The 16,831-nt window shown below is 45.8% G+C and overlaps 2 protein-coding genes across 4 annotated transcripts in view; one reads left to right on the top strand and one right to left on the bottom strand.

Annotated features, from left to right (window-relative positions):
• The window catches only part of ERI3 (ERI1 exoribonuclease family member 3), a 196,595-nt gene extending 191,871 nt beyond the window's left edge, over window positions 1–4,724 (top strand). For both annotated transcript variants that reach the window (XM_081914781.1, XM_081914782.1), the window contains exon 8: window positions 3,306–4,724. In XM_081914781.1, the coding sequence (XP_081770907.1) occupies window positions 3,306–3,388 (83 nt within the window). In that variant the 3' untranslated portion in view covers window positions 3,389–4,724. The remainder of the gene's footprint in view (window positions 1–3,305) is intronic.
• Window positions 4,725–5,722: 998 nt separating this feature from the next.
• Window positions 5,723–16,831, bottom strand: part of DMAP1 (DNA methyltransferase 1 associated protein 1) — a 33,852-nt gene continuing 22,743 nt past the window's right edge. For both annotated transcript variants that reach the window (XM_081914772.1, XM_081914771.1), the window contains exons 9-11: window positions 14,344–14,416; window positions 13,056–13,339; window positions 5,723–8,756 (exon numbers count right to left, since the gene is read on the bottom strand). In XM_081914772.1, coding sequence (XP_081770898.1) covers window positions 8,697–8,756; window positions 13,056–13,339; window positions 14,344–14,416 — 417 coding nt within the window. In that variant the 3' untranslated portion in view covers window positions 5,723–8,696. The remainder of the gene's footprint in view (window positions 8,757–13,055; window positions 13,340–14,343; window positions 14,417–16,831) is intronic.

The raw sequence follows: 16,831 nt of genomic DNA, 5'->3' as shown, positions 1-16,831 counted from the left end.
AACATCCATTTACTAGCAGGGGTGTGGGTGGGTGTTCTGCTTCCCTCCCCCCGTCAGAGTGGCAGCGCCACCCCATGTCATCCAGGCCCTGCCTGCCACATGCAAGTGGGCAAAGTCACCCTTACGGTAACAGCGTGATGAATGGGCGCACACTAATGAAATGGAGACATCAAGGCGTGGGGCGAGGAAGAAAGAGTGCTGATGGGAGGCAGCGGAGCTGTCCCGAGTCGGAGGGGAGCGGGAAGAAGGATCGCCTCGCCACCGTGTGCTGTCAAGGGAGAAATTACACATTTACTCTTGCTTTTTCTTAAGGAGACGGCCACCATAGATCAAAACATGGATTTACAAGCCAATTTTCAACATGAAATATAGACACCAGGAATCAATTTAAGGCTTGCTTCTATTTTAGCAAACTCTGCTTGCGTTTAGTCCCAGGTAAATAATGCGAGCCAGCCCAACCCTGCTTCCCTGTTAGTTCAGAAGAGAATGGAGCTTGCTCCACTTACCGGTCCATCCTTCTGTCATCCTTTCAATATAAAAGATGAGGAAAGGTGCAAGAGCTGGACTGGAACTAGTGGGGGCCTGTGATGAAAGTCCACACCAAAAGTGTGCAGGAAACCTACATTTATAGCTGTTGCCCTAATCAAGGCTTTTTATTTAGTGTGTTGTGCAGTACAGAACCTAGAACCTAGAAAATCTGAAATGCAACTTTAAAAGCATGTTTCTATCCCTCATTGTTGGTTTTTGAAAAGAAAGAAATGCGAGCAGTTTCTGTTAATGCTTCAGGATGAAAAAATAGATAAGTGGTGTTGCCAGGAGTTTTATCTTCTATTTCAAACATTTAGAGAATGTGAGGGGGGATTTCCCCTTCACAGCTTCCTTTCATGTCTCCAAACCCCTGCCCCCTTTGTTTTGTCAAAAAACAAAAAACAAATTCTGTTGATTTGCAATTTTTCATTTTGTATAAATAAAGGGCATTTTGCAGGGAAATTTGCTTAAATCATCATCAAAATCTTTTGCACACCTAATTCAAGATATCTTGGTAGAACAGTAACACATCTGAGTCCATGGAGCTGAGCCCTTTTCTTCGTCTTTACTATATTGATGGAGTCGCTCTAGTGCTGGGGCTGCCAACTCGGCCCCTGTGGGCCCCACAGCACCCACAAAGCCTTCCTTCTCCCTCCCCAATGCCCGATGCCTGCGGGTGGTGGGGCTGGTGACCCCCGTGAATATTTGTTTTATTTAGGTTGGGCGGGGATTGAAATGGTAGGCACTCCCTTTGCTTGTGGATAGCCTTTTCTGAATGGGTGGGTGGTTGGATTGCTCAAGCATGCTGTGTGTGTGACTGAGAAAGGTGCAGTTGGGGAGAGGTGTATGCGTGGGGGAGATGGGAGTATATATGAATGTGGTGAGGGAGAGAAGGAAAGATGCATTTGGGCTGAGAGATGGGGAAAGATGCGCTTGCAATGTGGATGTAGTGAATGAGAGATGTGTGCATGTCTGTACGTGTATGGTGAATGTGTGCATGTGATGCGTGTGCAAGAGTGTGTTGTGGCCACCCTGTATATTTTTCCTGGTACTGGGGAATGCTCCCTATTGTTATTAGACAGCAACAGTATCACAGAGAGGGGGTCAATATCAGAACCAGCAGGACATAGCTCACTTCCCATGGAAAACATGAGGTTGTCTTGGGGGTGGGGGAAAGCAGCAATAACTATGCTCTAGTTTTGTGTTAGGCCATGCTCCCACGGCAGCCATTTTGTGGCTGGCACCCATAGCACTTCCTCAGAATTTGAAATGTGGACATTTTGCTCACCGGGCCCTCGTCTAATGAGTGTTATTAGATCCCTCCACAGGTTTAGTGTTATTCTAGTGGAGCGCAACCATTGTATGGTGTTTGTTCTCTTTCTTTTGTGGTCAGCCTGGCATTTAGGACTAGCAACTAAGATATGCATGCTCCAACGCTAGAAATCAGCAGGGCCACCCGGTGTTACAGAATGTGTTTTTTCCCCAATAGGATGTGTCCCTGCTCACAAAACTAAAATTTTTCAATTTTCAAGTGGTCAATATAACTCCCAAAGCTGTACAGTCATACAAAACTGCTCCTTGTTCATTTCTCTTTGAAGTGAGAAATTCCAAACTTCTATTTAACTATATTTCTAATGTTATAAAACAAATTAAATAATACAAACCAGCAATGTATGTTTTGTGTTCTCATATTATCTGTATGTATTTTTATGAGATATGAAATGAGAAATCTCCTTAAGATACTAAATCGAGGCTAGACCTAGCCTCAATTATATCATATCAGGATTACCACATGCCATGTTATTCCTGTTTCGAAGAGGAAGTCGTTGTTCCACTTGAACTGATACAAAAATGAGTAGCTGGTATATTGCAGCCTTGCTCTAAAGCAGTGGTCTTCCATTTTTCAAAAGCTGAGACTTACTGGAAACTCCCAGAGCTTATGCATGTGGGTGGGGGCACAGCCAAGCAGTAAAAGGATGCAGTCTAGGCTAGTTGGAGGAGGGCTGTAAAACTGAATTAAACCATACCCCACTTTATTGGAAATGGCAGAATGCACCGTCAACATCTACTTGCCACAGTCAGGAAGCTTAAGTAGGGCTGAGACAAAGGGCTCGTCCACACTTCAGCTTTCCAAGAGGCTTTCTGCTTGTCCCATGCTTTTTAGGCACAGCTCTGAGCAGCTTACCATTTGCCTTGCCTCTTTCCCCAGGAAAACCCACTCTTTACCTCTGAATCAGAGCAAACATCAACATGCCAAAATCCTGACTGACATTTGCTCCGATTCAGTGGTAAAGAGCGGGTTTTCCCAGGGGAAAGTGGTGGGACAAGCAGAAGTGTGGACGAGCCCAGAGACAAGAAGCACATTCCATGCTGCCAGTACTACCACAGCACATCTAGGGTGTGCATGAATCATAGAGGTGTTTGCATGCATGCATGCTTATGGGCACATATGTCTGCGAAAGGTCAGCATTTATGTGTGGATTGTTGTATGCCTATGAGCAGTGGGTTTTTTCCTGGGGGTACTCAAGGATACCCAATACTGGCAGCTTTTTTTCTAGAAGCAAAGCACTGCCTTATAAGTATGGGGTATGTGTGTGATCCTTTTTTCCAAGCATTTTTGTACCTGTCCAATTCAACATCGTTTTATTTATGTTTTAATATTCTGTAAACCACTTTGAGATTTTTCTTTAAAATATGAAATGGTATAGAAATGAAATAAATAATAAGAGGAAGAATAACATGACTGTTCTCACACCCTTTCTTTCTCTGACCGGCAGATGACTGCAAGAACATTGCCAACATCATGAAGACACTGGCTCACAGAGGGTTCATCTTCAAGCAGACCTCCAAGCCCTTTTGATCTCTGGGGCCGGCCAGACAGGGCTGCATGCGGCCGGCTCCTGCTACCTGGGCGTGATGGGCTGGAGCATTCGAACGACAGAAAGAGGACAGAGGAACGAGCAAACCCACGACTCCGTCAGTTTTGCTGTTCTGCCAGTAGAGGCTGTATATATGGAACTGGAATCTCTGTGTAGGCCTGACGTGACTCCCTCTCTGGGGCCGGCTGCCTGCCCGGCCTGGCCCAGCCTGCAGCCCCCTAGGGCGCTTGCTCCACATGGTTAGAGACGTAGATTGTTTTCCCTTTTGTTGGCTTCCGATTTCCATTGGCATCTTTCTCTCTCTCTCTGCTCATATTTGCGCCTGTAGCAAGACCGTGGCGCCATGTTTGGGGCACTCGCCCTTATTGAGTCCAATATCGCAACAACCGCGGTCAAGCCCCCCTCCCCTTTTCCTGTGTGAATCTGTTACTGTGTCTCCTGCGTGTCAGCTAAATATTGACTGAGCAGCATCCAGACAGCCCCCTCTCCCCCTTCGGCAGGCTTCTTCCCTCCTTCCCTTCTGTTTTGAATAAACACTAACCCTCTGATTCCTTCTGTATGTGATCTGAGGAAGCTCGGCTCTTTCTGTTCAAGGTAAAGTGCCTGTATTCCCTGCCCACCAAGAGCCACCTATCTCCCTGGGGCTCCATTCAGCAGGGGTTATCGTAGGCAGGAGCATCCTGGCTGATGCTCATCGCCATGTCCTGCATTTCTTGAACCCTGTGATCCCTTGCTCATGCCTCCTCAGAACATGGGGAACCCTACTGTGCATCCACCCTGCACTTGCGCATGGCCCCCCTATGGAGCATGCAGTCCATTGCAGGCAGTGGACGTGCCCATTACTGCTAGCCCAGCAGGGGCTGTGTTCCCATTACCCAGCAGGGATCTGCAAATTGACTGACATCTCTGTTACTGCCCCTTTGCTCACCTGAGTTCCTCCTCCTCCTACAACGGCTGCAACTGACTTGTTGCTTTGAGAGGTGTGGCCTATTCTTCCTATCCTATTCCCATCACCTTGGTCCAGTATGGGAAGACGGAAATAAAGAATGAATCGCCCTCTCCCAGCTCAGTATTTTCCTGAAACCTTCTGCCCTAGCTTTTGCTGAATGGATCCCCAGATGGATAGGCTCCAGCTGCCACCTACCTGGGAGCCACACCAAGAGTCAGGCTGTGAGCTGATACAGGCACTGGGCCTTACCGGTAAATAATGCATGGTGTGTGGATGTTCCAGCTGAACCCAACCTGACCTCCTCATTGGCTCGTTATTCCCATCCTTGCTGTAAATGTGCCACATGAATAAAGTTTGGGGGAAAGGAACCTGGCTCCTTGTATGCTGTAAGGGAGTGGGGCCGGGGGGAGGCTTTATCTGAAATATGCAGCTAAGTAAACTCCTTTTCCCAATACCTCTTCAACTGCCCATGTAATCTGGCAGTAACTGCACAGATGTTTCTCCCATCCTTAAATGGATTTGCGTTCTGGGATTGTTTTGTGACACAAGTATCATGTACCTTCATGAGAGAAAATCACCCACATATTCCCATCTGTAGCCAAAACAAAAGCTGCTTCCTTATTAGTTCTTCCCCAGGAAAGTATCTTGAGAATAGGTCATACTTTCCTTCACAATAGTTAGCCTCCTGCCCTGTGCTCTACACCAGGGGTGGGAAACCTCCAGCCCACAGCCCTAATCAGGCCTCAGGGGCCATTTTGTCCAAGTCACACTCACCTGCCTCACACCTGACATAATGTGATGTCAGGCACAAATACAGCTGCAAAGGAAGAAGCAGGAACCTTAAAGTTTGATACTGCTTCTTCCTTAGCAAGTGGAGCTTGTATTTGACACCTTTTAGATTTGGAGCTCCCAAGTAGAGCTGAGTTTTGCTGAAAGTGGTATTTGCACCCACTGCCAATCAGTGGGCACCATTAAAATGTTTTCGTTCCATCTGTTTAACATTACTGAAGGGCCCCTCAATGAAAGGAGGACCCTGAAGAAGCCAAATATTTACATCTTATCACCTCAGCTCATTGCACCATCAAGGATGCTTAGCACACAAAGTTCATAGGCTGCTTGGGCCACAGGAGAACACTTTGGCTCATGCAGCCTCCCCAATCTGCAGGTAGAAGTGGTGCTCACAGAGGGCAATACTCAGGTCTAGATACTGGCCCCTGTTGAAGTTTATATAGTTTCCCATCCTTTTCTCTCCGTTAGCTACGACAATATACCATGTAAAACAGAGCAAAGCCTGGAGCTACATGTTAAAAAAATCATGACTCATTTTATAGAAGTCAAATAAACTTGAACACAGAAGGCCAATGAATAATTACCAAATGTTTGTTTAGTGCTACATGACCTAAGATGGCTTATGCACCAATGTGAACAATCTTTTATGATTTAGACAACAATGACAAATGGGAGATTGAAAACAAAGCAAGCTGCTTGGAGAACATACTAATTGACTCCGTAGCTTAAGACAAAGCCCCGAATAAATCACTATCCCCTTTCAGTGTTGGTCTCTGCTCTTTCCCCTCCCATTGTAGCAGTGAAAAGTTAGGGGGTCTGTTCCAGTTAGGGCCACCTCTCTCTTTATGCCACCACTGCAGAAGTAATTGCCTTATCAACCCTTTGTCTGTCTGCCATGCCTTTCCATCCACATGACCATTCATGCAGTAGGGGTTGAAATGAGAACATACTAGATACAACCAGCAGAGTCAGCAAAGCCTGTGTCCACTACCACCCACTGAAGCCTTGTAGGCCAGTCCATCTCACTTTGAGAGGTTTGTCCTCCAAGCACTAGAGAATATAACTGAGCCTTTCCCACCTCAGGTTAGGGACTTGAGATCAAAGGTCATAGGGATTTTAATGGCTCCCTCTGTGTAATCACCTGATCAGTTTTATTGATTCAGTGTCGATGGAGTCGTCTAATTAGTTTTCTATGAAAACGAAGAACTTGGCCTTTGACCTTTCTTTCTGCCAGCAAGAATGTAAATCAAAGGGCGTTGTCATGCACTATCGATTCCCAGTTGCACTTGAAATGGGAAGGGGAAGGTAGAGCATGAGTTAGGTCTGACAGCAGCAGGCCAAAAGTATCATAGCTCTTCTTCCAACATGTTTGTGATGGAAGATGAATATCTGAAAGGGCTGGGCGGGGGTGGGGGGAGAAGAGCACAATTCAGTCATTAAAAGAGTCACTAAGCTGGAGAAACTCCAGACCAGAATGGAGGGCTACCTCATAGGCTAGCACTCAATATTTTTACACTGGAGAAACCAAAGTTACTTACAGTTAGCTCTTCTTGAGGGTATCACTGGCTTCACTGCCTGCCACACACTGGAGAACATGCGACTGAAGTCTTAGACGTAGCCAGTCAATTTCCTCCTGCTGAGGGCAAGGGTTATACCTAGGGCTTTGTGTTCTGCACTAAAAACCCCATCAAAATTAAAATTAAAACTGGAATTCCATGGCCTGTATGCATTATGCAAATGTGCACATATTTGCTCATTTTGCATAATTTATTTTGCTACTCTAGGGAAGGGTAAAGAGCTATGCAAAACACCACGGTCTGATCACTAGAAGTCCTACTCAGCCCTCCTATGGCTTCAGAGATCTCACCAGAGATACTCACACACTTTCAAGGTGACCTTTGTAAAAGCTTATGGGCTAGAAACTTCCTTCTTGGTGCTGAATTCTATACTTAATAGCAAAACATAGCTTTTTCCTGCAATTGTATACACAGGTTTAATTATACTGACTTGGAATATTCAACCCTACACTACCAAACCAAACCTTCACAGCTGAAGCTGAGTCTAGCAATGAGAAATGGATACTTCTTGGTTCTTGGAAAACCAGCATGCTTACAGCTGGTTGCTCCATTGGTCACTAATCAACACAATTCTCACACACCAAGTTGCCTCTGGAGGGTATAAGAGATATTGGTCTGCGTGCAGCAGGCTACAACAGGAAAAGGCAACCGTGAACACACTGAACAAAATGGAACTTCCTTCCAAGTAAACACACACAGGATTGTCCTGTTAAAAGAGTCTGTAGAACTACTTTTTTATGTTAGCACAAAGAACTCACCACAACACTCGGTATGGGTATGTATGTCCACAATATAACACAGAATAATTCTGGCTACTCTTAACAGATATGGGAGGGTACCTCACCTACCAGAGAGATGAGAAAACTAGGGATGCAGCATTAAATTGGCTCGCTAAATTGATATTGAAAATTTGTTTAACTAAAAAGGTGCCACTGCTTAAATCAAACGGAAGATCTAAATTATTTTTACTATAAGGACTTAGAAAAATACATGGAGAGCAGGCAACATCTTGGCAGAGGCATGACCCCCTCTCATCAGAGCAGGAAATACCTCCTGCAACAAATGAATGCATCACCTAAGATACAGTATGGGGTTCTTTTCCTCAACTCTATTGTTTAATTCATATGCAGGGCACATGAGTCAAGCAACTGTTCTATAATTAGATGAAACACTGAGGGAAATAGGAACTTTGTGGGCATCCAGAAGAACATTCTGTAAGAATAAGACAGAAACAAGCAAGCATGTCTTCCAGTGGGAATGGGATGGTGGTGTGAGAATTAGTGCCCAACTAGGACCATAAAAAAGACCATGCTTCAATGGTGGCACTGCAAAAGGTGGAAGACCTTCAGTGTTCAAAGCAGCCTGAGGTATGTCTCTTTTATTGCAAAGATAAGTTTTCAATAAAATAATTTATCCATGTAGCTCTGCATTGCAGTCTCTGCTACCACCACCTTAGTCTTCCTTGCAGTTGTGAGATAGTTAATCATGTGTAGCATTATACTAGGGAGTCTTAGGCGTGTGTCTGTCTCCTCCTGCATCACATGCGTCATAAAAACTATTCTAATCCATAAGATCTAGCTGGTGATCCAGCACCTGCCTACTCCAGCTCAAGATCTATCTAGACAAAAGCAACTCCTACCACCATACAGGTGCTTCTGCCCACCCACAAGTGCTGGATTAGATTCAGATTACGGAACAAGAGGTAATGGATTCTGTATTTACAAGGAAGTTTACAAAAATCAGACATAGGAAAGACAACACAATCACCACAGCAACAACCAGTATGAGGCTGTTAATGCAAGGAAGTCCAACCCATTTACCTGGGGCAGCAACACCCTTTTCTGGAACAAGATAGGGCAATGTCACTGCAGGAATCCCATAGCATAATGTACACATACTGGCAAATGCAGCCATCTTGCCCCTGCAGTCAGTGTCCCGATCCTCCGACATCCAGGATCTGGAACTTCAGGCTATTCATGGCTTTTTCACTTTTTTGACAGACGATGAACTGGAAGCAGATTCCCTGCGCTTTCTCTGTTCCAAGAAGCAGAAATGAAAGACAGGTGTTAACAAGAGGTCAGACCATCCAGCTCAGTGCTAGATGCAACACAAACCCTTTTCTAGAACCCAAGGTATCGGGTGTGTCCAGACAAGGAATTCAGGAAGAAAATCACCACACAACACCTGAGAAGACTCTGGACCAGGCCTGGTACTTAAAAGCTCTGGAGGAACTTTGGGGCACAACATTAAGCTTGTTTTTTCACCATAAAATGGTCTTATAAATGACTAGTGACAAAACTAAGGAAGGGAAGGAAAGAGGATGAAACTTCCAATACAAACCCCCTGGTATGGGGCAGACCTTTCCGGAACCAGTATTTCTAGGTTTGACACATAAAGGGAAGGAGTAGAGGTAACCACAAGCCTGCCTGAAGCTTGTGAATTAGCATTTAACAGGATTAGCAGATTCCACTGGCTGATGCATGACCCCTAAATCTGTCACAGGCCCCTCCCAAGGGCACACAGTGAAAACTTAGCAAAGAGTTGGGATGTCTGCAAATTGTACTAAATGTGCCTGAAGTTTCCTCAACAGATCAACTGGGAGAGAGAGTGCAATGCAGAAAAAAGAGAAATGATCCACCGAAATTATCAAGCAACATTAGCAGTTTAAAGCCAATGCAGGAAGTGAAAGGCATTTAAACAAACAAACAAACAAAAAACCCCACCACCATTTCCTTTTCCAGGTCCACGGTGAATGGAGGAAAAAAATTAAAATGAGCCCTCTTGGGAACCACAGGCTGCCATCCACCACCTGTCCTTGTTTTAAATGTTCCAGGCATAAATGATTGAGAGCCTGTATTAATAATGAAGCCCCCACACTTCTTGGGGATGCAACTATCTCCATGGCAGAAAATGCATGCCTACTGCCTTCAGTGGCTTTGATTAGTGGGGAAAGCACACCACTTCGTTAACTGGCACCCTGTGAAAAACAATACCTAGAATTTTGGGAAATTAGGAGCAAAGGTACATTTAAAGCAGCCAGCCCAACCTGGAAACAAAGGAGTGGGGGCCCGAGAGCTTCCCAGGGAGGCTGCCGAATTAATGGGGATGAGCGCATGTGTTTGATAATCTTTATATGGCAAAAGAGCCATCTTTCAAATATGTCACAAATTCATATTAATCACCTTCCCTAGCTTGGCTCTGCCCGTCGCCGTGGGCAAAAACGGAAAGTGTCTGGTTAGGAAAAATGTTCTACATTGTAATTTACAAGAGCCTGGGAACCTGGCTCCCTGTTAATGGAAAGGAATGATTTTAAAATGAGAAAATATATATTATAAAACACACACGTATCATGATACAGATACACATTTATATAGACGCGCAAGCGAGCTTTCTAACTCCATCTGGAAGGAAGGATGTTTGATGTTAACAATGTAACTTCTCACTTTCAAGCAGGCTCAGAAAACAAGGAGCCGGCAGGAGTTCAGATAAAGGCAGCTTAAAAGTCAAATGATTCTGACTCTGAACCTGAGACTTCTTAGAGGCAAGGTCCTTTCCTTTCCCCATTAATGGGCTGACTTGTGAGCCCAGGAACAAAGTGCGCTGATGTGAGGAATTCTGAGGAGAGTCAACTCATTATGGATGGGCGAGTGGAGTCTGAGTCGCACAAATCAAAGGCTCTAATCTGGAGTAACTGGCTGCACTTCTGCTTGGAACTAATTTGTTCCCAAGTTATACTCACCTTTCACCCTGCAAAGGCCCAGAGTAGCGTCCCTCCTGGGTCAGCAGAGCAATGCTCTGGGGTGGGGGTGGGGAGAAGGCTCCCTTCACTGTGGGCTGCCAGCAGTGGGCATCATGACATGCCCACAGCAGACTAACCATGGCTGGGGAGCACTGGGCTGGCAGTCCGCTGGCCAAAAGCTGAGCCTATGAAGGTGGATATTCTCTTCTATTTTTTTCCAGCCTGCGGTGAGAGGGAAATGTAGCACTAAAAGCCTAGTGGTGTCACGTGCAGATGCTTGAATGCTAGACCATCTCTCCTACAGAATTACAAAAAAGAGTCCACTTTCCATTGTAACAGAGCTAGCACCCCAAGTGAAATATTGAAGAAGCTTTGGGGAATGAACAATTGCTCCTCTAAGGTTCCTGTGTAGTCTTTCAGCTCCACACCAATGACCAGCAATTTGGTTGCCATTCACAGGTGGTTTAAATGCCTGTATATATTATTTGGGATGAGAGAGCATGTGGTGGGTGGGTTTGTTGCTAATGCAGGATACAGTGGGGAGGATTCCAAATTCATTACTGGGAAGGAGGTGCTGTCAGGAGAGGGAGCAGAAAACTGAAAGCTAGAACTTTTGGAAGACACCAAACAAGGCACTTTTTAATATGCAGAGAACATGGTGAAACGTGAAGCCAAGATGTGTTTCTCTACATACATAGTAGCTCCATGCCAGGCATCCATGAACTTAACAAGAGCTGTTGGAGACAGGCATGATATTTTATGTGTTCTCTAGTCTACAGAATCACCCTGGCTGCTAGAGTAAAGTTCTAATAGACTTCATTCTGCGTGTCAGTGCCGGGCTTTTTCTGTGGTCTTGTCTTTTATGCATATCATGGATTAGGAAAGGCCATGCTACTGGAGCTGCAAGCATTTAGAGAGTGTTTTATTTGTCACACTTTTCCACACAGGAGCTCAGAATGACAATTTAACCTAGCAACAATTCTATGTGGTAGACCAGCCTGAGAGATGCTACCTTGCCCAGGTCACCGGTGAGCTTCATAGCCAAATAGTGATTTGAACCCAGGCTTCCCATGTTCAACCCCAATAATCTAGCCACAACAACAACAATGGCTCCCACGTGGGAATTGCAGAAAATTATTGCTCACTGACCACCTGTTTAAGCCAATGTCCACTTGTTCACTCAGGTGGTGTCATATACATAGAAAGGCAGTAGGAAAAATACTCCGGATGCTTTAGTCATGGAGCAGAATGGGTCTATGCCCAAATAACTCCCACAGCAGCAGGATCAGCTCCCTGAAAGTCAGGGAGAGAAACACACACTCCATCGAAAGTGGGGCAGCTTCTCTGATTGGCAGCAGTGTCATTCCACACACACCCCAATGACACCACTCCCCCACATACTTATGCCCCTCCCCTCCATCTTGGCAGCAACAGTGAACCTCCCTGAGATGCCCCCCTCCTGCTGGGTGGAATTTCTTTCCCCTCCAAAGACAGCATAAAGTGGTCACAGTGTGAATGCGCTTGACCTTTTGTCTTGGACTAATCTAATTGTGTCGTCTTTGTGTAACCAGCCGGTAAAGGTCAGAGCTGTATTTAACAGGGGGGCCCTTTAGGTACCAAATTTGCCTTGCAGTGAATTAACTTGATTATATTTCTTTCAAATATGTCAGAGCCCAGGTCACATTAACCCTCCTGGTGCTGCCTTCATTCTTTTTGCTCCTATTCCAAGCATGGAGTTGGAAAAGAACAGCACTAGGGAAACATAAGTGCAATGTTTTGCAAACAGACACAAGTCAGTGAAAACTCTCTAGAGGAAGAAAAGGATTCTGAACTGGCCTGCTACTGAGGCTTGCTGACCCCGCCCCCCAAAGCAGGTGAGAATTTATGACACAGAGATGTGGGGCTCAATAGTATGGTGAAGCCCATTCAGTAGGAGAAGCCTCTAAGAATGAGCGGTTACTCAAAACTCCATGTCACCTCTAGAGCTTACAGAGAAAGTTACTTGAATATCAAAAAAAGAAGTCATTTTTTAAAAAAAAAACATCCTGACACACTGCTGTGCCAACATACTGGGACAGCCATTATGCAAGGAAGCAAGAAGGGTTTGGTGGCCAGCTGACTAATGACCTGATCATATCCATGTTAAGCACAAGTCATTGGAGTAATCCTATTTACTCCAATGGAAAAAACTTTCTTGGGCATAGAACCATGGAGCGGAAAGACAGAGGATCTCCCTTACTGAGAGGAGATGGAGCAAGCTTGTTTTCTCCTGCTCTGAAGGGTAGCACTTGAACCAATGGCTTCAAGTTGCAGAAAAGGATATTCTGACTAAGCATCAGGAAGAACTTTCTGACAGTAAGAGCTGTTCAACCGTGGAACAGACCGCCACAAGATGTGGTGGACTGTCTGAGGTTTTAAAGCAGAGATTGGATGGCCATCAGAGTCCTTCATTGTAGGGGGTTGGACTAGATGGCCCTTGGGTCTCTACAATTCTACGATTCCCCAGTGACCCTAAAAGGTCTTGGTTTGCAGTGTTATTTTTTCAAGCAGGCCAAAAGGGGTGCAAGGGCATGCCAACATCAATATCTACTCACCGAATTGGGTGTGAGGGGAGCCCCCACCACATCAATGATCTGCTCCTTTGCGTCACCCTTGCTCTCTTCAGTGCACAAGCCTGACTGTCCATCAGCATGTGAGCCACCATCTGTGCTGGGCCCTGTGCTACCCGCTTTGGCCAATGCCTCATAGCGGTGCCGCAACATCTGCAGCTCATATTCACAGTTTGCGAATGCTTGCTTGAGCTCATATAGCAGCACCAGATCACTGCGCAACTCGTTGAACATCTGGACAATCTCCTCTGTCGGCATCGGACTCAGGTCTGGAGGAGGCAAAAGGAAGAAAGTTAAGCAAGGGAACTCTGTCCCTTGCCAGCTGCAGACTGTTCCAATGCTCCTCTGTAGGTCTTGGTTCAGTCCAAACTGGCTAAAGCAGAAAGCATTAAAGAGTCGAGTCCTTTATTAACCCAGATGTAGCACAACTGGGAAGTTTTGCCTGCATCAGACTCACTGCCAGCCAAGCCTTCACTGCTGTGCCAAGCCAGGGATGTGAGAACAGTCTAGATCAGTATTTTGCAGTCTTGGGTCTCCAGCTGTTTTTGAACTACAGTTCCCATCATCCCTGACCACTGGTCTTGCTAGCTAGGGATGATGGGTGTTGTAGTCCCAAAACAGCTGGAGACCCAAGGTTGGGATGGTCTAGAAGAAGCTCCTCTTCAAAGGAGGAGCAACCCCGTTAGTACACAACCTGAGCAAGCCACTGAAGCCAAGCATTACTGTTCTCGCTGAATCCAGGGAGTCCACTGCCTCCCCTACCCAGGAGAGGCTGGGGGGGGGGTTGTATTTTGCCCCTTAGCCAAAAAGTGCAGGCCAGGCATATCCCCACACAGGTCGCGTGGGACCCATCCAGAGGAGCAACAAGGAAGCACAAAAGCCAGGCAGAGTCTCACAGACAATGGCCACTAACCCCTTTCACAGTACCTCTCCCTGCACGAAGAGATTTGCCTCCTTAATACTGGGCTGTCACTCTCGATGGCTTAAAGAACCCAAACAAGAGAGAAAGAGACAAAAGACTCTGTTCAAATACTTTTCGACTGGGAGGAATTTTTTGAGGGGGGATATTCTTGTGCATCATCTTCTGGCTTTTACCCCTCTGCTGCTGCTTCTTTTTTTTTAACAAAACACATAAGATCTTATTTTCAAACCCATTCACATAGTGTTATTCAAGGAACTGGCTGTATTACTTGGGGGAAAAAATAGCCCCTCTCGACTACAAAGGCTTTGCTCCATGGGTCTCTCTCTCTCTCTACCTGCCCTCTTTACTCACCTACTCCGAGTTCCATCAGCATCTGCTCCAAGGCTTTAATCTTCTTCTGTCCCACGGAGCTCGGCAGTTTCATCTGGAATACAAAGGTAACAGCCACACAGCTCTGAGCTAGCCCTCACTCACAGCCGCCTAGTTCAAACGGCAAGGGAGCTTTGCTTTTTATAGTGCACGGGGAAAAAAGCGAGCCAAAGAAAGAAAGAGAGAAAAGGGAAATCAAGTGCTGGGAGAGGGAGGCAGAAAGAAGGCCTGAAAGTTTGCAGACGAGGGCCAAGGGCAGGGACTGAAAAGCCTGGTCACAAGGGCTTTTCAGTTCCTCCCGGTGCCAAGATGCGGAGATGCACAGCTTTACAGCTTCCATGTGCAACTGAATTAACAACAAAAGTTCTGCTCCGCTTCGAACCCTCTCCCGCAGTGCCCTGCCCATCAAAGAGCTCAATTACACAGCAGCTAATGTGCGATGCTGCCCTACTTTACTTGCTCTTGCCAGCCTGATTAGACTCGTGCACTAACAGACTTCCTTCTCCCTTTACCTGCCGAGCCCAGAGCCGTGGGATTCATTTACAGAGCCAGTTTTCTAACAAAAGACGCAAAGAGGCACAAAGAGCACACACACTAACTCAATTGGCAGAAGTGTGAACACACATTCACAGTGGAGCTGAGGGGGGTATGGGGAGCAGGGAAGTATTAGGCAGGGGCAGGGAACCCAAGCTGGGCATGAGATCACGCTTAGCTAAAAAAAAAACCCCAAACCACCCTCACTACAACCCTACAGGCAGGAGCAACTCAGAACAAGCAGCTAAGGAAAAGTACAAAGAACTCAAGCACAATTTCAAGTGGGAAAAGGGGACTTGAGCATGCAGGGAAAACTAGCCAAGCTAATGGCCTTCAAACACACCTTTGGGCTTCCAAAAACCCAAGTATAACAAGGACTACCTGGAAGGGCATCGAGTTTGGATACCTGCCTCTTTCCATTTCTGCCTTTTGCCCTTTTCTTACACAAGCAGAAAGTTGATCCCTGCACCATTGCTCAGTTTCCAGTATCAGGTCAGTGCTCCTTGATTTTTCAATAGGAAATATAGATATTAGCCTCTCTCAAAGGGCCACTTCCAAGTCATGAAGATACTGGGAGCAGGAAACTGGAAAAACTTCCCAGTTGCTTCCAGCCTCTGACCAGTTAAATAATTTAGAGCAGATTTGCATTACCAACTCGCAGGAGGATTATATCATGTAAAGCGTCTCTCTGCATTGACAAATACTGCTGGAACACACCACCAAGGCTGCCAACCTCATGGACAATCACAGCATGGTTACAACCATCTTGTAAAAAACAATCAGCCTAAAATCAGGAAAGACGCAGCACAGATACTCACATAAATCAGCCTCACCTACAAGTGAAGGGATCAACTGCAGTGGTGAGAGGGAAACAGATTTCTACTGGCTGCCAAGGTAAGCCAATCAGAGGCCTGGTTTCAAGTAGGCACTATCAGAATTCTCATGAGGCAACAATAATTTTTGCCTTCTCTTAGTCATTACTACCCCCCATAGTGCCCATCCCTTTGCAGTAGGTTCTCAGAACTTCAGGCCAGAAATGGTGATTGTGAAGAATTCCCAAATCCGCAAAGGGCAGGCAGAGGTTCCCTTAGGGTTTCCTAAGCTTGGGCCTCAAGCTGCTTTTGGACTACAATTCCCATCACCCCTGACCACTGGTCCTGCTAGCTAGGGATGATGGGCGTTGTAGTCCAACAACAGCTGGAAACCCAAGTTTGAGAAACCCTGCCTTAGAGTATGTGGAAGTAGCCAGAATGAGCTGTCTAATGGGATTCTGAAGATGCCAACAAGGGTCAACAATAAAACATGGAAGATTAGATTCTTAACACATGGTACCCTGCTTAAGAGAACAGCATCTCCTCACAAGGCAACATTATTTCATCACATCCTGTTTTGAAGCTCTTCATGTATCCTTAGAAAATCTACCACCTCACTATATAGGTTTTCTAGCCAGTAGAACAACACTTGTATGGCTGAGATCTGGGGGGAAGCCATTTGATGCTTTCCATTCAGAATAAGCACCTTTCCTATCTGAAAGAGCTTTGTTAGGTTTCTAGCTCACTCCTCCCTGCTAATCGCAGCTCCAGATATGCTGTCTTCTATATACTAGCAGAAGGAAATAAGGAGGATCTCCTTCATGTGTCAATCAGAGCTCCATCAATGACAAGCGAGGAAGGGCTGACAGCTGGACCCAGAGTCTTTAAACAGCCAGGATTATTGCCTTGCTATGTTTTGGCCTGATATATTGGCAGCTTCAAGAATAGAAAGGGACAGAAGCAGTCTGGATGGATTTAGATCTACCAATAGACCGCAGAAGAAATACGAGGCCAACTCAGGAGAAGCGGGACTGTTTTGAGTTTACTCGGCTTTAGAGAACATCAATTAAGCTTTCCTTTAATTTTGGGGGAGGATTTGGCCTGTGAACATGAAAGCTCCATTG

The sequence above is a fragment of the Podarcis melisellensis genome (assembly GCF_964234715.1).
Source record: "Podarcis melisellensis genome assembly, chromosome: 6".
Classification (NCBI taxonomy): domain Eukaryota; kingdom Metazoa; phylum Chordata; class Lepidosauria; order Squamata; family Lacertidae; genus Podarcis; species Podarcis melisellensis.
Note: the sequence above shows the minus strand (reverse complement) of the source record. Positions and strands in the feature narration are given on the sequence as shown.